Source organism: Mytilus trossulus, chromosome 4, assembly GCF_036588685.1.
Source record: "Mytilus trossulus isolate FHL-02 chromosome 4, PNRI_Mtr1.1.1.hap1, whole genome shotgun sequence".
NCBI classification, from domain to species: Eukaryota; Metazoa; Mollusca; class Bivalvia; order Mytilida; family Mytilidae; genus Mytilus; species Mytilus trossulus.
In genome coordinates, this window is record NC_086376.1 from 95649887 (window position 1) to 95671784 (window position 21898).

The 21898-nt window shown below is 31.3% G+C and overlaps 1 protein-coding gene across 2 annotated transcripts in view; it reads left to right on the forward strand.

Annotated features, from left to right (window-relative positions):
* LOC134716408 (retinal dehydrogenase 2-like) overlaps window positions 1-21844 on the forward strand; it is a 38530-nt gene extending 16686 nt beyond the window's left edge. The window contains exons 4-14 of one of the 2 annotated variants that reach the window (XR_010106881.1): window positions 458-584; window positions 2244-2305; window positions 2867-2995; window positions 3845-3958; window positions 5887-5989; window positions 6506-6690; window positions 8498-8662; window positions 9703-9931; window positions 18950-19024; window positions 19309-19348; window positions 21040-21072. Coding sequence is in view for 1 of the 2 variants with exons in the window: in XM_063579396.1 (XP_063435466.1) it covers window positions 458-584; window positions 2244-2305; window positions 2867-2995; window positions 3845-3958; window positions 5887-5989; window positions 6506-6690; window positions 8498-8662; window positions 9703-9860; window positions 18950-19024; window positions 19309-19348; window positions 21040-21072 (1191 nt within the window). In the remaining variant the exon portion in view is untranslated. Of the gene's footprint in view, window positions 1-457; window positions 585-2243; window positions 2306-2866; window positions 2996-3844; window positions 3959-5886; window positions 5990-6505; window positions 6691-8497; window positions 8663-9702; window positions 9932-18949; window positions 19025-19308; window positions 19349-21039 lie in introns of both variants that reach the window. The other variant, XM_063579396.1, reaches the window with a different exon arrangement.
* The last annotated feature ends 54 nt before the right edge of the window (window positions 21845-21898 follow it).

Genomic DNA, 21898 nt, shown 5'->3' on the forward strand with positions numbered 1-21898 from the left:
AAATATGAAAAATCTACCAAATAGGCTAAAATATGTCACTTTTCAGATGTTTTTTGTCAAAAATGAATGTGGCCACATCTGTGTTCATCCTCAACCTTTATATATGTTATGTATTATCATCAAATACACTTACATTTCAATATTAAGGATGAACTCAAATGCGGCCATTTTTGTTTTACATGAAAACTGTCTAAAAATTAACTAAAATGCTAGAATTGTGAAGATTTCAGTAATTTAGCATGACTTAATGGTGATAGTACCCGATATATGTGCATTGTTTTGTCAAAAACAGCGCATATTTATGTAGCAGACGCATTTTACTGTCCAAAAGGCATGAAAGGTAACTAAAAGATTACATTTTAACAATTTTGTAAAACTGCTATATTTTGGGGCCAAAATAAGGTCTTACTGGACCTATTCCTTTAAAGCATGGTAATTTATCATTTGATACTTTCAGAGTTTGGAGACTTTAGATAATGGTAAACCCTACACCCAGGCTTTTGGTGAATGTTATTTCTCATCAGATGTTGTCAATTACTACGCTGGATGGGCAGATAAAATTCACGGAAAAACAATTCCAATCAGTAAGTTAGAATAATGTATAGCAGAACAATCAGTATAATATCATACCATTTTGTTATTGAGCATTGAGCAGCAATTATTTTTGATGAAATTAGGACAATAACTTTCAAAGTCATTTGAGGTATGTGTCATCAAAACGGTTCATTCAACATATGTCAACAATTTGAAATTTACACAACACAGAAAAATTTTACAAATTCAAATTGCTTAGAAAAATAAAATGAATCAATGATTATATGACTTTGTCTGTAGCTGGGACTGTCTTGCTTTGATTGATAATACAAAACATATATTGATTACTGGGAACACGGACAAGTTTATTACAAAAGGAATGATGTATCTCCCTCCTTCATATTGACTACCAGGGATTTACTGAACAAGAATGAAATATTTACCACTGGATGTTAAGCAACAAATCTATCATCAACCATAAAGTTAATGTCTAATACGAAGAGATCAGCAACACATAGAGTTGCCTTTATTTTGACTATTACAACACAAATAGTAATGGGTGCGGGAATTTCCTGCTTCATTGAAGACCTATTGGTGACCTCCTGCTGTTTTCTGTTCTACGGTTGGGTTGTTGTCTCTTTGACACATTCCCCATTTCCATTCTCAATTTTATTTGAACACTTCATGCCAATTTTACACTGGTTGTAAATTGATTGTCCTTTAATTATTTTTGTTTTTATATTAAACACTCAATCTGTGATATTTTACTCAACCTATGCCAACATTTGTTTATACAATTCTATACCTTAATATCAAATGTTTGCATAGGATGAATGAACCATAATTAGGAATATCTGACAATCTGAAGTGGTAGAATTTATATATGAGCAAAAAGTGGCATCTTTGTATTAAAAGAACTCTTTCAATTTTGAAATAGTCATGAAATCTTATCAGAAAACATATATGGAATTGGATATAAACAAAAAGTTTTTTGTTTTATGAATATTAATTATATCTTCCCAATAATATCTCATATTAAAAAAAAATTTAAAAGTGCTTGCCCGGCAAATGGCAGAATCTAAAGTTTACATAGAAATGTATTGAAATGAGACCAATTTACTTCAAACACTGTGAAGCTGTAAATCTAAATGCAATTAATGTATCAGAATGATTTTCCTTAGGATAACATGGACCCAAATCTATTATTTATAGATAGAGAAGTTTATCAATGCTAAATCTATACATTTAACATATGGTTAACTTTAATTTGATATATACCATGTATACATTGAAGTAAATCTGTTACTTAGAGACTTTTACAATTTTGATTATAGTTTTGTGCAGATAAAGACAAATTATCCTTTTTCATTATAAAAGTTGAAACATCATTTTGTGATAAATAAGAGTTGAATTATTGTATTCTGTGGATATGTTTATTTTTGTTGGTACCAATTATCATGGATTGAGGGTAAATTGGAATTTTATGGATTTTTATACACCACCCAAGGTCACTATGTTTTTCAGTCTGTCTGTCTGTCTGTCCTTCTGTCCTGCTTCAGATTCAAGTTTTTGGTCAGGTAGTTTTTGATGAAGTTGAATTCCAATTAACCTGAAAATTAGAACACATGTTTTATTTGATTATTTGTGTTATTATACAAAGATGAACCAGTGGTCTGAAGTTTGATTAATCAAAGTTATTTCCCTTGTAGATGGTGACTATTTGTGTTACACCAGACATGAACCAGTTGGCATTTGCGGACAAATCATTCCGGTAAGAAAAAATATAAATTTTCAGAGAATTTGGTATTTAGAAATATTCACATGTTATAATGCAACTACAATAAAAGATTAAGACATAATTTATTTATAGATAAGTTAATTGGCTAATTTCACACACAAAAAAAGAGTGTATTTGTTAGTGGAGAGTTGAACATAAATAAAGTTCTTTGAATCAATACATTTTGCCAGAGCAGTGATGGTCATTGTAAATTCTTGTACTGACCAGCTTCAGATTACCTGTAGTACAAGGTTACCTAATACATGTAATAGGAAACAAAGAACTATATAATACTTTAGAAGCTTTTCCACAGGGTAAAATAATGAACAAACTTTTCCTGAACATGCATGAAATATTTGCCACTGGACATTAAGCAACCAACAACCCATTACATAGAAAAAGATATACTAAATAATATTAGTTGATATCTTTCATTGACATAATGAGTTTTGAAAAATTGTAATGCAAATAATTAATGAAAATAGTAGAAATAAGTTTTCAGTTAAGTTTTATTATATTTGATCATGAAGTAATAGTATTTGATTGTGTTTACAGTGGAACTACCCTGTACCTATGTTTGTATGGAAGATAGCTCCAGCATTAGCTGCCGGTAATGTGATTGTGGTCAAGCCTGCAGAACAGACACCATTGACAGCTTTATATTGCTGTGCTCTTCTGAAAGAGGTAGGAAATTATAGGCGATCTGAAAGTATGAACTATATTGTTATTTAAGTACTGATATTTAAATGATGTGTTTAAAAAAGTCAGTAGAATTTTTGCATACTGTAAAACAGGTTTTGAATTTCAAATTGTTTTATCATATTTGTTTGTTATAATGGAGCTATAAACCTTAGAAGGAAGCTACATCAATTTGTGAATTACAGTTACCGTATTTAGCCATGTGTAGTAGACAGTTATGTATAATGCGCAATCCCATATTCAAGTATTTCCTTTCTATTGATCATGTTGATTTATAGCACTACCTGAGGTTATTATATTGAACACCTGTCAAAAGTTGACATGCTAATACAATTGCTACACACTCATACTTAATCCCTAATTACATTTTAAGCTCAGTCATGTAGGATGTCACAAGAGTATAAAATATCTACCTTTAATAATGTGTTTGAGCCAAAGGGCTTTGGTGTTTCCCAAAGCATCATATAGACATTTATATCTACAAAGGGATACAAAGGGATTTGAAACGTGTATCATCATCATCAAAGGTTGTTGAACATCTTTATTTCACAATTTTATGTTATGAGATTGCTATTTTCATAACAAAACATTAAAATGTATAGCGTGATAAATGCATACATTTTTTCCATGGAACAATAACAACCATTATGATATTTGTAAATGGTGATAATGTTATGTATTCATACACTGTTCTACATGTCTACTCTTTTGACTGTTAACAATTGTAATATAGAATATATCTCTGTGCAACGGCAATTTTGATATTTGATTTATATAATTATACCTAAATTTTAATGACATATATAAAAAAATGATGTAACTATAACTTTTCAGGCTGGTTTCCCTCCTGGTGTGATAAATATTGTACCTGGATATGGACCCACGGCTGGTGCTGCCATTACTAATCACCTTGACGTCAACAAAGTGGCCTTCACTGGATCAACAGAGGTAAATGCTTTATTCCTTTACAGTCTGCAATGTTAAGCAGAAGCTCAAATAAACACAATTTATAAATACCACTCAATATTAACAAACAATAAAGGATTCCATCTCGCTCAATGTTGAAATGGAAACAAGGGGCTAACCAAGATAAATCATTAAAAACTTAAAAGGCATACACGAATACCCCGAGAAGTTTTTGAGTTAAAAAAGGCTATGCAGAAAAACTTCTAGGCATTTATAAATAATATTAAAGAAAGTTGCAATGAAAGAGGATGAGGATGGAGGATACACAAAACAGAGAATAATTGGCAAAAATGAAGGAATATCTTTTAGAGAAAAATGGACCAAATAGAGTAAAGAATATTTAAATTTATATGCAGGCCAGAAATAGCTTTTTGTCAAAAGTTAATAGTCCATTTGCCAATTACCGATTTGATTCTGTTATTATACACTTTTTAAACAAATTACTTCTCTTTGTCAATTGTAGACTGGTTCCATACCAGACAAAGATGGCTTTTGCCAATGCAAAGTAGAATAAATTGAAAGTGATGTATCGGCGGTTCAACTAATTTTTCATGAAAAATATAATTTCTGATATCAAAAGAATTTAGCTCAACAACAAAATTAACAGATTTGAAAAGATTTGAAAACTTTACAAATTCCCACATTACATTACTTTCTGCTCGCTCTCCATTGTAAATAAAAAAAATTATGTCCCTCATATGGGAGACAACACAAATAGGACTCTCTAATTACAGGGTCAATTATGGGAATTGGCAAATAGCCTATTGAAACTGTATTGGATAATTTTTTCATACATGCTGAAAACTAAACTCTTGCTTTTTAAAAGCTTCAATTTATTTTTACGTTGCATTGTAGGTTCCTGTAATAATTGTTGAAATGCTTAAGAAACCTGCTCCCAGTTAATCTTAACATGCCAACATATACCAGTATGCCATTTGCTGTTTAATTTTCTTGCAGCTTTTCTACACAACATTTTGATGCCAATAGTTTGTTTTTTGGAAATCACACTATTTTCCTATTGAAACAGAATTACATGTTGAAAAGGAAAGGTTCACAACATAATATGATGGATTTAGTTATAACTTTTCTTTGCATTTCACCTTATATCATTTCTTTACTCCTTTTTCTTTACTTTTTTCCTATAAGATACTGTTACATCAATTTAATAGTACATTTAGTTTCACTAAATTCAATTTGACTCAGCATGATTCATATAGCGAACTACATGATATGGGTTATTTCATTGTTGAAGATTGAATGTTATAATTCAGCTTACAACAACTTCATTTGAATTTTGGTGGATAGCTGTCTCATTGGCAATCATACCACATCTCCTTATGTTTAAATTCATTATAGTATTTATAACTTTGAACATCACTATTTGTTTATGCTCTTTCTTTAATAAGCAATGTTACTAACTTCTGCATCCTATTTATTTATACGATATGATTTTACATTGCATATGATATGGTTTATTGAATTGGTTTCAATTAAAGTGAGCCTAGCTGTTACATAAAGGACCTTAAAATTCATACTTTTTGGTAAAGCATATCAAATTAAAAATGATTAGGCTGCAAATTAGGACGTTATACTATGCAATTTCTGTGCAACTTTGTTTCTTTGACTTTTTCTTCAACTGCCTGATATTTAACTTTTGATACTTGAGTGCATCTATGAAAATTTACACTCAAAGTCCTAATAAATAAACATTATAATTTGAATTGTAAATTTTATACCTTAGTTAAACCTGTACTCTGTTAAAGTTTAGATTACTATTTTTTGTTTAAACCTTTTGAAGGTAAACTTTGATTCTGTTAAAGTAAACCTTTATCACCAGTTATGATATTCTGTAAAAAATGAAGGCACTAATCCAATGTATGTATATTGAAATTAAATCATTTTTTTCATAGGTTGGACAGATTATTATGCAAGCAGCAGGAGCTTCTAATGTTAAAAGAACAACCCTAGAGTTGGGTGGAAAGAGTCCTAATGTTATATTTGCTGACTGTGATTGTAAGTGCTGGTGACTATGATACCTCGAAGAAATGTTTCTAGTCTGTTTTAAATGTCTCATTTCAGAGTAAATTCTTCTGCTCTGGAAAGATCAATAGTAGCATGAGTAGCTACAAATTTGTATTTTTTTGCACTAAAAAAAACACAATGTTTACAGTGTTGTCTCCCCTTAATAAAAGTATTTTTTATTGTAATTTTTTAAATAAAAGTATTTTTTATTGTAATTTTTTAAATCATTTTCAGATTACCATTTAACTTGTTTTAATTGAAAGCTAACTAATTTTTCCTATCAATTTATAAAAAAACATGCTAATATTTCATCTAATTGTGTAAATAAAAATGGATTTTTGAAGGATTAACCCCCTTGTATTTCTTTCAAAACATTTGTTGAAAATTGTAAAGATCAAAGAAAAAACAATGACAAGAAGTATGTAGCAATTTTTTCCTTATTTAAGGGAATAGAATTTCAAATTTCCAGTATATATCATATCTGACCATGTGATGACAATTTTGTAGTGGACACAGCTGTAGCAGCTGCCCAAGAAGCTGTGATGACCAATGCTGGACAGTGTTGTGTAGCTGGCAGTAGGACCTTTGTACAGGAGGGTATCTATGATGAATTTGTCAAGAAAACAATTGAGAAGGCAGCAACGAGGAAAGTTGGAGATCCCTATGAGACTACAACACAGCAGGGTCCTCAGGTTTGTTCAAGTCTTGTCAGGTCAGAATCAGGGCTTCCAAAACGGTCATATATTCCGTTCATTTGTATAATGTCCAGTAAAAGACCGGCTGGGAAAAGCATGAAAAGGTCATATACTTTTTAGTTTTCAAGGCTTTTTCGGTCATTTTAATATAATTCACGATCTTTTTAACCCAACATTTTGCCTTTAACAGCCATACATTTCTGGTCATAAAAGTGACATGTTGATTAATTACTATCAAAACAACCCTTACTTCAATACTTTCTAATTTTAATCAAGGCTAATTAGTTGTTGGACAGCTGAAAACTATACCTGTTCAGGTGACAGGTAAACTTATTTCAGTACCGGACATCGTATTAATTAATCGGTCCATTCACAATTACTTTGTACATTTCAGCGGTTTGTATCTAATTGATTTAGGAGGGCCCTCATGGGGTTTTTGATTATGTGATTACTTGGCCGTTTTTTTAATGATTATTTGATTATTAAGCCAAATATTTCATGATTATTTGATTACCTAGGACTGTATTTTTAGTTTATGATTATTTGATTACTAAAGATAAGCAAATATTTAATGATTATGTGATTATATTGGCAAAAAAATGGTGATTATGTGATTACTAGGACCCCCCCCCCCCCCATGAGGGGCCTCATTTAGTCCAAAGATCAAATTTATAATAAATACATTTATAAACTTGATTCAATGGAACATTTAAAAAGGTTTTACATGAAAAAATCGTCAGAACTACGTTGTATGAACAAGAACACGTGTGCCCATGTGCACAAGTGGGTAATTCAATTATGCATCCTACATTTCTTCAAAATTCTTAAACTATCATTGATACCTGTACCTGACGTTCATTTCAAGTATTTTGTTGAATAAATAACGTGGAAAGAGCTTCTTCGCTCAGTCGTGCTATGTTAACGTACACGGATTTTACGTATCCGTTTATGGTCCATGTTTTACCATTGTCAAGTCGACATCCGGTTTTGAAAAATGTGACTTTAAAAACGAAAAAAAAGTTCTAGACAACGTCAATTTGCACAAATAAAGAGTCTATTGCAGATATGAACACGCTGATGTGCACACTTTGAATGATGCAATGCCAATTTTAACAGTTTATGTCAGAACATCAAATTCATATCAAAATAAAGTTTATTCTTATGTCAATCATAAAAATTGGGATGGCCATCTGATTACCATAATTGCCTTTTGTGACTAAGTCTTGGGGATTAAAATTCGGATCAGATATAAAATGTCCGGCTGGCTCAGAAAAATTTTGGAAGCCCTGGTCAGAATAGTTGACAAATATCTGTTCTTTATCTCCCATATACATTTTAATTTGATGTCAAAAAGTTATTTTAAATGTGTGTGATGTGTCCTGTTGAGTGCTTTTTTTCAGGCCTCATACATTGAAAAAAAATGCAAAATTTCAGTCAGAATTTGCATAGTGAAATAAAGAAAATTCAGAAATAATTTCAAGAATTTATTATTACAATTTTTGAAGAATGGTCAGAATGTGAGATAAATATTTCCATTTTAGCATTTTGAACAATCTGCATACAGATGTATGTTTTAAATATATGAGAGATATAGTCTAAATATTGACTTCTAACAGACAATTTATATATAGTAGTGAAAAGTATTAATTAGAATACCGGACTCTGTCTTATTAAATAGGTTTATTTTCATAATGAGAAACACAAACTAAACATGTGAATTATTTGGAATCATGCTAGTCAGCTAAATTCTATGCATACTTAGGATCCCTAGATAACATTTTACATATAATTTGTTATCATTTAGGTTGACGAAGAACAGTTCAATAAGATATTAGGCTTGATAGAGAGTGGGAAGAAGGAAGGAGCCAAGTTAAACTGCGGAGGTTCTAAAGCTGCAGACAAAGGATATTTTATCCAGCCGACTGTCTTCTCTGATGTCACAGATAACATGAAAATAGCAAAGGAAGAGGTATTCATATCTTAATCTTTAACACTCTCTTAAAATGTTTCTGATTTGACTTGGAAGGAGATGGTTATCCACTAAAGCTCTATAGATGCAACATATTTATACAGTGTTATTTTTATCTATTGATATATGTTCAAAAATATAATAAAAATGAAAGGTCACCGCACATTTTCTCTATCTACTGGTTTGTGACAAAATGATACATTTTGTATAGATTATACAGGAAAAAACACCGTTTTGTGATTTGAAACTAAACTAAATGATAGAATTGTATTATAAATTATGAATAGACAGCTTTCAGACAATGCTTTGAGAATATCAACAGAAAAGATAGCGTCACAGAATGTTTTTTTAGGCTAAAATACAAAATAGGAAAACTCCATGAAGATTCCTTCAGAAAATGAACTGTTTTAGAGTTACCTTCCCTTAAAATGCTACTTTTGAAAAAATTTAAAAATAACTAAAAATGATCTTCATTCTATATTCCATTAACTGGTCATATTAAATGAACATTTACATTATATATCTGCATTCCTGCCTCAAATTTTGCTAGCTTAATAGAAAATCTTGACCTTAGGTTCTCTGTTTTTTACAATCCAAGATGGCGAAAGACACCCATACGACAATTAACCAAGATTAGCCTCAGTCTTCTGTAGCTTTGTGTTTTTGTTTGAAAAGTATAAAGCAACCTTAAAAAAAAATGGTAGCCAAATAATAGTGTTGAATTATATTCTGCTTGCCAATGTTTTTTATCCCATTAGATTTAAACTAGAAGTGTAATGTAAATACTTGGGTCAACATTTTCTATATAAATGATAAGAAGACGTGGTATAATTACTAATGAGAATACTCTCCACCAAAGACCAAATGGTGTAGAAGTTTTACAACTATCGGTCACTGTACAACCTTCAACAATGAGCAAAACTCTTACCTTATAGTGAGCTATAATGTAAAACGGGAAAAATAATGGCCTCATGGCCATATATATATATAGATTGTTGTCACTTACATTTGGTTATTATTTGTGTATAAATCTTTGCCAGATATTTGGTCCAGTTCAGCAAATCTTCAAGTTTAAGGATATGGATGAAGTATTAGAGAGAGCCAACAACACATGTTATGGACTGGGTGCAGCTGTATTTACCAATGATATCAACAAAGCCATGATGTTTTCACAAGGTGTACAGGCAGGCTCTGTATGGTAAGTCTCTGTACAAATGATATCAATAAAGCCATGATGTTTTCTAAGGGTGTACAGGCAGGCTCTGTATGGTAAGTTATGTGTCTGTATCAATGGTTACTTCCTCAACACAACTTTAGAGTGAGCTTTTCTCATCATTTTAGCAACTTTTGTTGTCTGTAGCTGGTGTCTTACAAAAATCTTCTCCTCTTATACTACTGAGTCATATTTAACCAAACTTTGCCAGAATCATAAGTCTACTCCTTATTGAAGTCATTGCCTTTTAAGGAGGCTCGAGGGTATAAAATTTAAATTACAGTTTTTCCTTATAATTTGTTGATTGAAACCTCTTAACATATGGATGAAAAAAATGCCAAAAAAATAGGGGGTCACCGACCATCTAAGCGAGTTACCGACTGCTAAAAAAGTAGGGTTTTCCCTCATAAATCGATCAATTTTTACAAAGACTAATAGGGGATTTTGCACCTCCTTTACCTTAATCTTTAAGTATGGAGAGAACTAAATTACAGATTTGTATAATACTTTCCATTCTAAGAGAGTTGATATTAAAGTACAAAAAAAGCCAAAAAAATTGTGGGTCACCGACCTTTTAAGAGAGATAGATCACCAAAAGTGTGAAACCATGGCAACCAAAAATGGTAATTTTTGAAAAAAAATCAACTTTTCTTCCGTTCTTTTGGCTTTACCTGTATAGAAATAAAATCTGTTTATGGTTTACAGTACAAATGATTGATATGCAGCCTAACATCTAGTTTAAGGTCATTTGATAAATTCTTAAGGTCAAAGGTGAAGACTATAAGGTACAAAAAATGTACATAGAAGTGCTAAATTTATGCTATTTTTTAAAGTTTTGATAAAACTTTAATAAGATCATTCGCTAAGTTAAATCTAAATTACAGATTTGTATTATACTTTCCATTCCAAGAGAGTTGGTATTGAAGTATAGAAAAGGCAAAAAAAATTGGGGGACACTGATCTTTTAAGAGAGATAGATCACCAAAAGTGTGAAACCATGGCAACCAAAATGGTAATTTTTGAAGAAAAAAACATTTTTCATTCATTTTTTTGGCTTTACCTGTATAGAAATAAAATATGTTTATTGTTTGCAGTACACATGATTGATATGCAGGCCAACATCGAGTTTTAGGTCATTTGTTAAATTCGTAAGGTCAAAGGTTAAGGCTATAAGGTACATAGAAGTGCTAAATCTATGTTATTTTTGAAAGTTTTGTTAAAACTTTAATGAGATCATTCGCTAAGTTAAACCTAAATTACAAATTTCTATTATACTTACCATTTTGAGAGAGTTGGTGTTGAAGTTCAGAAAAATATAGTCATTCTGTTACTGATAATAAGATAGATTTTAAATTTACAAAAAATCTTAAATTTTTTTCAAGTAGTCACTGAACTAAAAAATTAGGTCAAAGACATATGACATATGACTGAAAGAAACTTCGTAACGTGAGACATTCATATACAAATTATGAAGCATCCAGGACTTTCACCTCCTTAAATATAAAGCTTTTCATGAGTTAGCTAACGCTGCCTTCGCCAGATCACTATCCCTATGTTGAGCGCAGACTTGACAAAAAATATTCCTCCACTTTTCCTCCAAGTTTGACATGAGATAACTCTAATAATGCTCACCTCATTATAGTTCAATGAAAAAATAAAATAGGTGCATAATGCATTATGTCTCCTTGAAAACTTCCTGACTTGCATGTCACACTTTTTTTTTTAATTAAAGAGTTAATGCATATGGTTTAGATTAAGATGTTGTTTGTGTCTGTCCCAAGTCAGGAGACATTTAGTTCAGTGTTTGTGGTATGTTGCTGTATATACAATGACATGTATCTTTATTTTCATGTATTGTTCTGTACATGAATCAGGCCTCTGGTGATTATACATGTTATAAGTATCAATGGTCCAGGCCGAATCTTTATACATGTATATCATATCCTATCCACATTTGTGATAGGGCATAATGCATTATAATCTTAGTTTCTACATAAAATACAAATAAACAACTTGCAGTATAGGTGTCATTTATAATTATAACCATTTATTTGTGGACATACTTATGGTCACATACATTTACAATAAACTTATGACATTGTTTAAAAGTATGGTTTGATTAATGACACTTCTGATTCATATAATAAGACATTTGGACTATTATACTAACTGGACTAGAAACCATAACACCAAGCAGTGTAATAAACGAAGCAAGATCATGGTCATTAGAACTAGATTTTACAATATAGATCAAAATTTAAATTGACATTGTTTTTAATGTAAACTAGTGATATTGGTGGCTCTTTCTTTTAATTGTCAATAAAATAACACCACTTGTTCAATACCTTGATGGGAAAATAAACAAATGTACTATGTATTGTTTCAATCCCTACAGAATGTCTTGAGAGGAAGATTTTCATTAAGATTAATCAAGGAACCATTTACATTCAGACAGGATGGCTATCTTTCTTTAACAATTGCAACTAATATCGGTCAACACTTAAAAAAGTCATTTATTGATAGAAATAAATTCATCTGGAAATTTCTAAAATTCTGTGTATAAAGCAGGAGATTATACAAAAACTATTTACAGACAAGTCATGATTGGTGATGAAAATTGCCAAAAAGGTTAGCTGAAAAGATATACATGTAATATATAAGTCAATATAATTACAAAGAATTATCAACTAGCTTTCAGGTGTTAGGAAGTCAAATATTTTGCGAATGACCTTCATACAATTTGTGACTCGAACATTTCCTCTGTCAGCTTTTTCAGACAATAAAGCTTTTAATCCTTCTAGACCCATTCTCTCAATAGACAGTTTCAGATGAGAAAGCTTTAAGTTGGATTTTGATGCCTTCAAAGCAGTGGCTCGTGATATTGCTTTACAAGCAATGGCTTCATTGTAAGACTTCAAATTGTCTTGCTGGACTATACAGTCATAAGGATGACTTACAGGAAATACAAATGCATCCAGATTGTTTAAGGCTTTTGAGGTTAATAATTTAAACAATGCTCTAGTGTCATCAACTGCATTGTGTGCACAATTGTTTTCACCGAGAATATGTGACACCAATGAAGTTTGAGAATATGATGGTAATTCTGATCATTTTTATACTACTGCAAAATTTGAAAAAAAATTCGTCGTATATTGCTATCACGTTGGCGGTGTCGTCTGCGTCGTCATCGTCGTCGTCCGAATACTTTTAGTTTTCACACTCTTACTTTAGTAAAAGTGAATAGAAATCTATGAAATTTTAACACAAGGTTTATGACCACAAAAGGAAGGTTGGGATTGATTTTGGGAGTTTTGGTCCCAACATTTTAGGAATTAGGGGCCGAAAAGGGCCCAAATAAGCATTTTCTTGGTTTTCACACTATAACTTTAGTTTAAGTTAATAGAAATCAATGAAATTTAAACACAATGTTTATAACCACAAAAGGAAGGTTGGTATTGATTTTGGGAGTTAAGGTCCCAACAGTTAAGGAATTAGGGCCAAAAAGGCACCAAAATAAGCATTTTTCTTGGTTTTCGCACCATAACTTTAGTATAAGTAAATAGAAATCTATGAAATTTAAACACAAGGTTTATGACCATAAAAGGAAGGTTGGTATTGATTTTGGGAGTTTTGGTCCCAACAGTTTAGGAATAAGGGGCCCAAAGGGTCAAAAATTAAACTTTGTTTGATTTCATCAAAAATTGAATAATTGGGGTTCTTTGATTAATGATTATGCCGAAACTAACTGTGTATGTAGACTCTTAATTTTTGGTCCCGTTTTCAATTTGGTCTACATTAAGGTCCAAAGGGTCCAAAATTAAACTTAGTTTGATTTTGACAAAAATTGAATCGGTTGGGTTATTTGATAAGCTAAATCTAAAAATGTACTTAGATTTTTTATTATTGGCCCAGTTTTCAAGTTGGTCCAAATTGGGGTCCAAAATTAAACTTTGTTTGATTTCATCAAAAATTGAATAAATGGGGTTCTTTGATATGCCAAATCTAACTGTGTATGTAGATTCTTAAGTTTTGGCCCTGTTTTTTAAAATTGGTAAACATTGAAGTCCAAAGGGTCCAAAATTAAACTTAGTTTGATTTTAACAAAAATTGAATTCTTGGGGTTCTTTGATATGCTGAATCTAAACATGTACCTAGATTTTTGATTATGGGCCCAGTTTTCAAGTTGGTCCAAATCAGGATCCAAAATTATTATATTAAGTATTGTGCAATAGCAAGAAATTTTTAATTGCACAGTAATCAGCAATAACAAGAAATCTTCAATTGCACAGTATTGTGCAAAAGCAAGAAATTTTCAATTGCACAATATTGCGCAATAGCAAGAAATCTTCGATTGCACAGTATTGTGCAATAGCAAGTATTTTCAATTGCACAGTATTGCGCAATAGCAAGAAATATCTAATTGCACAATTTCAAATGGAGTTATCTTTCTTTGTCCAGTTGAATCAACTTAAATCATTGTTTTATACAATATGGACCATAATTTGCTATTGGGCTCCGTTTCCTATAACTATAGAAAAGTGATAAAATGTGAACTACTGTAAGAAAAGTTGTAACTACATCTAAAGATGCCATTATTTTTAATAACATACAAGTGTATGCTACTCTTCCCTAGAAAAAAAATTGAAATATACAAATTTCAAAGATTCTACAACCGTATTTTTGTGTCGTTTCTCGCATAACTTTTTGCTTCCGAAGAGCATAACGCTGACTGATTTATAGATAATCGTCACCGGCAAATTCGTAACTTTTGCTTTCAAATAACAAAGAACATCGACCAATAAGAATAGTGAGAAGAAAATGCCGAGAACTATAAGTATTTATGTAGCAGATGTAAGAACAGTGGCGTGACTTTTGTGTCCGATTTCGTAACGCAAATTTTAGATGATGTAATATGCTTTGTTGTAATAGAATTCTTAAAAACAATATGCAAATATGAACTCTCGCGAGATGTTCAAACAGGTAAATCAGAGATGATTTACATTCTTGTTTTGATCTTCGTAATAATTAAGTTAGAAAATGACGTTATCGTTATGCATTACATTTCACACGAAACAGAAGTCCAGTTATTTCCTTTTTAGCTCACCTGGCCCGAAGGGCCAAGTGAGCTTTTCTCATCACTTGGCGTCCGTCGTCCGTCGTCTTCGTCGTCGTTAACTTTTACAAAAATCTTCTCCTAAAAAACTACTGGGCCAAATTAAATCAAACTTGGACACAATCATCATTGGGGTATCTAGTTTAAAAAATGTGTGGCGTGACCTGTCAAACCAACCAAGATGGCCACCATGGCTAAAAATAGAACATAGGGGTAAAATGCAGTTTTTGGCTTATAACTCAAAAACCAAAGCATTTAGAGCAAATCTGACATGGGGGTTAAATTGTTAATCAGGTCAAGATCTATCTGCCCTGAAATTTTCAGATGAATCTGACAACCCGTTGTTGGGTTGCTGCCCCTGAATTGGTAATTTAAGGGAAATTTTGTCCGTTTTCGCTTATTATCTTGAATATTATTGTAGATAGAGATAAACTGTAAACAGCAATAATGTTCAGCAAAGTAAGATCTACAAATAAGTCAACATAACCAAAATGGTCAGTTGACCTCTTTAGGAGTTATTGCCCTTTATAGTCAATTTTTAACCATTTTTCGTTAATCTTAGTAATCTTTTACAAAAATCTTCTCCTCTGAAACTACCAGGCCATATTAAACCAAACTTGGCCACAATCATCATTGGGGTATCTAGTTTGAAAAATGTGTGGCGTGACCCGTCAAACAAACCAACATGGCCGCCATGGCTAAAAATAGAACATAGGGGTAAAATGCAGATTTTAGCTTGTAACTCATAAACCAAAGCATTAACAGCAATCTGAAAAGAAATTAAATTGTTCATCAGGTCAAGATCTATTTGCCCTGAAATTTTCAGATGAATTGGACGACCCTTTGTTGGGTTGCTGCCCCTGAATTGGTAATTTTAGGGAAATTTTGCTGTTTTTGGTTATTATCTTGAATGTTATTATAGATAGAGATAAACTGTAAACAGCAATAATGTTCAGCAAAGTAAGATCCACCAATAAGTCAACATAACCAAAATGGTCAGTTGACCCCTTTAGGAGTTATTGCCCTTAATAGTAAATTTTTTTACCATTTTTGTTAATCTTAGTAATCTTTTACAAAAATCTTCTCCTCTGAAACTACCTGGCCAAATTAATCCAAACTTGACCACAATCATCTTTAGGGTATCTAGTTTAAAAAATGTGTGGCGTGACACGGTCAACCAACCAAGATGGCTGCCATGGCTTAAAATAGAACATAGGGGTGAAATGCAGTTTTTGGCTTATAACTCAAAAACCAAAGCATTTAGAGCAAATCACATAAGGTTTAATCAAGGTCTGTCTGCCCTGAAATTTTCAGATGAATCAGACAACCCCTTGTTGGGCTGCTGCCCCTGAATTGGTAATTTTAGAGAAATTTTGCTGTTTTTGGTTATTATCTTGAATATTATTATAGATAGAGATAAACTGTAATCTGCAAATATGTTCTACAAATCAAGATGTGCAAATACGTCAACGTGATCAAAATGGTCAGTTGACCCCTTAAAAGGAGTTGTTGCCCTTTATAGTCAATTTTTAACAATTTTAATGAAATTTGTAAATTTTAACTAACATTTTCCACTGAAACTACTGAGCCAAGTTCAATATAGATAGAAATAATTGTAAGCAGCAAGAATGTTCAGTAAAATAAGGTGTACAAACACTTCACCATCACAAAAACACAATTTTGTCATGAATCCATCTGCGTCCTTTGTTTAATATTCACATAGACCAAGGTGAGCGACACAGGCTCTTTAGAGCCTCTAGTTTTTAATAAAAATTGTTTGTCTATTCATTTCCGGTCATACGTGAAACATGTGACTAACATGTGATCACGCCATTACGGCCGGATGTACGAAATACTAGGTCTAAACATTTTTTTGTTTCCAACGGGATGTTCGCAAACATTATCTGTAGACTTGTTTCGTCTTGTTTAAAAGAGGAAAATACAATTGTCAAAGAGATTGCGCCGGTGGTCTGTTATTTTTCCTATGTGCATAATGTTACATACGATCCTGTGTGAAAATAAATGCCCAATGACTTGACAAAATCGATTTCATATTTGACAGACGTTAGAACACACTTCGTCTCCCGATAATGACGTGTAGAGTCCTTGGAAAAATCAATCGAAATTACGTCTCTTATCATTGTACCAATGCTCGTTGGATTGATTTAACTTCAGCAGTAAATATTACTGGATATTTTAGGTGAATAAATATAATTTAATAAAAAATACATGTTAATATGCTGTTACACTTGGAATGTACAAAGTTGGAATCTTTGTCACAATTTTTAATTCTTATTTTTTATTCATTGTCTGCAAACACTTATCAGAAATGCAATAAACTTGTCAAAGGAGAAGTAAACTTTTACCATGCATGACCTGAAAGGAAGTACTTTATTGATTTTAGCCCACTAAAGTAGGTTAAAATGTGGAAACCATGTAGATGGTGTACAGGTCACAAGTATCACATTGTGCCTATTTTAAAGATTTTAATTCCAAGTTAAAAGTTTTTTTCTTTACTGGATTTAAAGAATATTACATTGCCAATGATTTGGAATAAATTGTATATAAAGGGAATTTCAAAACCAAATATAAATACATTTTTTTTTTAGCAGATTTTGCAATAAAATAAAACTTAAAAAATGCTTTCGGTTTCTTATGGTTTCCTGTCGCGTTTAAAAAAAACTTTAATTTAACATTGAAAATAGATTTTAAATATTAACATGAAGCAAGTAACACTAGTAATGGTGTTCATTTATGTCTTATGCAACATATTGTGCAAAATAAAGAAAATAAAGATTGGTTTCCTGTTTGGTTTCCTGTCATGTAAACGGTGAATCAAAATGTATTAATTTTTTCTTGAAAAACTCAATTGTTCCATTAATACTATGCTAACACCAACACAACCCACAGAATAAAAGTTAAAGTTTTAGAACTTATAAAAAAGGGAACCAAAAGAAACCAAAGGCCGAATACCAAATTATGGTCCATATACAATGTATATTCACTTTTACTACCAACTGATAAATTAAAACAATCTTTACCATTCAGTGATAACAAGCACTTTTTTACATTTTAATATTTTATGATGTATTTAAATGAGTAATTATTGTTGCAAACTCCATTAGAAATTTGAATTGAGATCGGTTTGTGAAAAAAAAATTGAGGGGGGGGGGTTCAATTTTTCTCATTTGAAATTTCATAAATAAAAAGAAAATTTCTTCAAACATTTTTTTGAGAGGATTAATATTCAACAGCATAGTGAATTGCTCAAAGGCCAAACAAACATTTTAAGTTTATTAGACCACATTCATTCTGTGTCAGAAACCTATGCTGTGTCAACTATTTAATCACAATCCAAATTTAGAGCTGAATCATACTTGCCCCAACCATTCAGGGTTCAACCTCTGCGGTCGTATAAAGCTGCGCTCTGCGGAGCATCTGCTTGCCTTTTGAAAGTTTATATTTACATTTGTACAACTGAAATTGTAAGTTTTAACTCTTTGTAGAGTTATTGCCCTTTCAAAATGATGATTTTTACCTAAATGTGGCCATTGTTCAAGATTCAGGTAACCGACACAGACTATTCATAAGTCTGAACAAAGGAGAGATAACTCATTATTTTTCAACAGAACGTATTTTTAATTTTATTTAAATTAATGCATTAAATTAAAATATTGTGTTTTTTTATACATTGAAAAATCAACAACATATGTAAGACAGATTATTTTAAAGTTTTTAAACGCAATTACAAATCAAACTTGATTTTTCTTTATAAGATGTTTTAAAATGTCTACAGTTATAGCATTTATTTACAGACATCTATATGATAATGATGAGGAATATATTTCAATATTTTTACTTTTTGTGTAAGAAAATTCTAATGGAATATATTGCAGGTAAAATTAATGTATGCTGTTTTATTATATCACAATAATAACGGATTTTTTTTTATTAATTTCAGGATAAATTGTTACAATGTAGTCAGTGCCCAGGCTCCGTTCGGAGGATTTAAAATGTCTGGACTTGGGAGAGAATTGTAAGTAAAATTTCTATATAGGAATAAATATAAATATGGTAAAACCGTAAAATTAGATATTCATGAAAATGTAGTTTTTATTAGTCCTAGAAAGTTGGTACCCACGAAAATAAATCAATGCACAGTCATACATGTATACTTATCTCCAAATAGATCATAGTAGTAATAATTGATGAATGAGATCAATAGGTAAAGGTTAATGACAACCATTTAGATGGACTGTTAGCAATATATATCTGTTTAATGTTTGTTGAGTCTGATAAAACTTGTTTTTACCATTACAGGGGAGAATATGGAATAACACAGTACTATGAAGTGAAGAATGTAAGTGTTATATATCTGTAATGGAGGGAAACAATATCATACATACGTTTTAATTGTTTTACATTGCCTTATCGGGGCGTTTTATAGCTGACTATGAAGTATGGGCTTTGCTCATTGTTGAAGGCGGTACGGTGACCTATAGTTGTTAATGTTTGTGTCATTTTGGTCTTTTGTGGATAGTTGTCTCATTGGCAATCATACCACATCTTTCTTTTTATATTACTTCATTTCAATTTACGTCAGGAATATGGTCAAACCTGCTTTAAAGGTCATCTCTCTTAAGGGAAAACTTGTCAGGTCACCCTCCAATTGTCCTGGTGATCAATATCTGTACATACTGACCCTCAATTCAAAGGTGACACTTTCTTATAAGTTCACATTCTCTATTCCAAAGGACTACCTTTAAACACAGGTTTTCTATTTTATGAAAAATATGAAGCATTGAACAAACAAATTACAAATAATACTGTCAACAGTACAGGAGGGAAAGAAAAGCATGTTTTAATTTATACTCACATTCCAAATCTGATAAAGATTTAACAAATTGAACAGTTATTTATTCACATTAACTAGTTTCTGAATCTTGATACTGTGGATTCATTAGTATTCGTTGTATACCAATTTTCGTGGATTTCGTGGTTATAGGTGAACCACGAATTCAAATGTCCAACGAATGTCGTATTTTCAAAAGGCTTTGTATACGGAGACTGGCTAAACCACGAAATCAAATATCCTCGAATATGCAAGTTTTCAGCAATCCACGAACATTGATACCCACGAAAATAAATGAATCCACAGTAATACTTATAATGCATAAGTCACTTTATATTTTATGAACTAATTCCACTGGAAGTTTGATGTGGATGTGCTTTGATTTGTGGTAACAATGTACTACTTTAAAATTTAGTATTGCTTGGAGAAAATTGGCCTACTTGAGGAGTCATATTTTTATAGATTTAAAGTAATTCATTTATATCACCACTGTCGAGTTGCAATGAATTATGTGGCTTCCAGCATCAACAAAGTTTGGTATCAAAGGAATATCTTTCATGAGAATTTTCAACATAGAATGGAAACAACAATGTGTCAAAGAGCAAGCAAACAGCTTAAGACCTCCCATGGGTCTTAAACGCAGCAAGAAAATCCAATACCCTTAGGTGGGCTTCAGCTGGCCTCTAAACATGGGGATAGTACTGTTTTTATGCCCCCCCCTATGATAGAAGAGGGGCATTATGTTTTCTGGTCTGTTTGTCCATCTGTCTGTTTGTCCATCTGTCTATTCATCCATTTGTCTATCTGTCCTGCTTCAGGCTAAAGTTTTTGGTCAAGGTAGTTTTTGATGAAGTTGAAGTCCAATCAACTTGAGACTTGGTACACATGTGCCTTATGATATGATCTTTTGTTTGACCTCTATTTCAATAGATAGTGAAAATTTCAGGATAAAGTTTTTAGTCAAGGTAGTTTTTGATGAAGTTGAGGTCCAAGCAACTTGATACTTAGTATACATTTTCCCTATGCTATGATCATTCTAATTTAAATGACAAATTAGAGATTTTATTCCAATTTCACGGTCCACTAAACATAGAAAATGATATTGTGAATGGGGCATCCGTGTACTGTGGACACATTCTTGTTATAAATTTCTCATTTAGTAAACTATGTACAAATGAAATGTATTTTGTTTCTTTCAGGTTGTTGTCAAGATTCCACAAAAGAATTCTTAAGGATGTTCGCCACTCTGTTAAAAGACTGCAAATGTGTATTTATCAAACTCTGTTAAATTTAAATATTGAACTCTGCTTAAACTAAATCAAAATATGTAGGAATAATTTGAATTATTTGAAAATAAATGTTGTTATAAATCAACAGATACTGTTTATATAAAGATTGTAAAATAAGAAGTGCCACGATATATAACTACAGCAAAGATTGTATTAAGTATTTTTTTATATTTTGATACTTTTGTGGCAGCATAACTGCAAAGTTTACTTGCATGACTTTAAAAACTTAGTTTATACTTATCTTTGTATTCTTTATGGTTAAAAAAAAGTTCTTTAACTTGATATTGCCATTTTTTACTGTATAGGAATAATCATGTTAACTTACTTTTTATACCAATGTTATGAGTGTGTTAATGTCTGTTATTAAGTTTTTCCCCCTGATTTTAGATATGCTAGTTTTATAACAATGATAATGTGATTTGTTTTTAAAGGATTTTATATTGTTAATTTAAATTAGTACATTTAAAAACTACAGAAAATAATTTCCATTGCCATAATAGTCGGTGCTTTTCATTTATCCATTATTGGATTAAAAACTTAGCTTCAGGATATCATTAGATTGTTTTTCAATTGCAAGATACATTTAGCTCTAGTCTGTATATGATAAATTTGGATCCTCAACCTGTTGTTTATTTCCTATTATGTTTGTTATATCATAAAGTCTGTATTCAGATATAGGAAGTATTAGAAAATATCAATAAAAATGAATAAATTCCATGTTTTGTCTTTTATATATATGCACTGTCTTTATGGACTATTATAAGTTGCT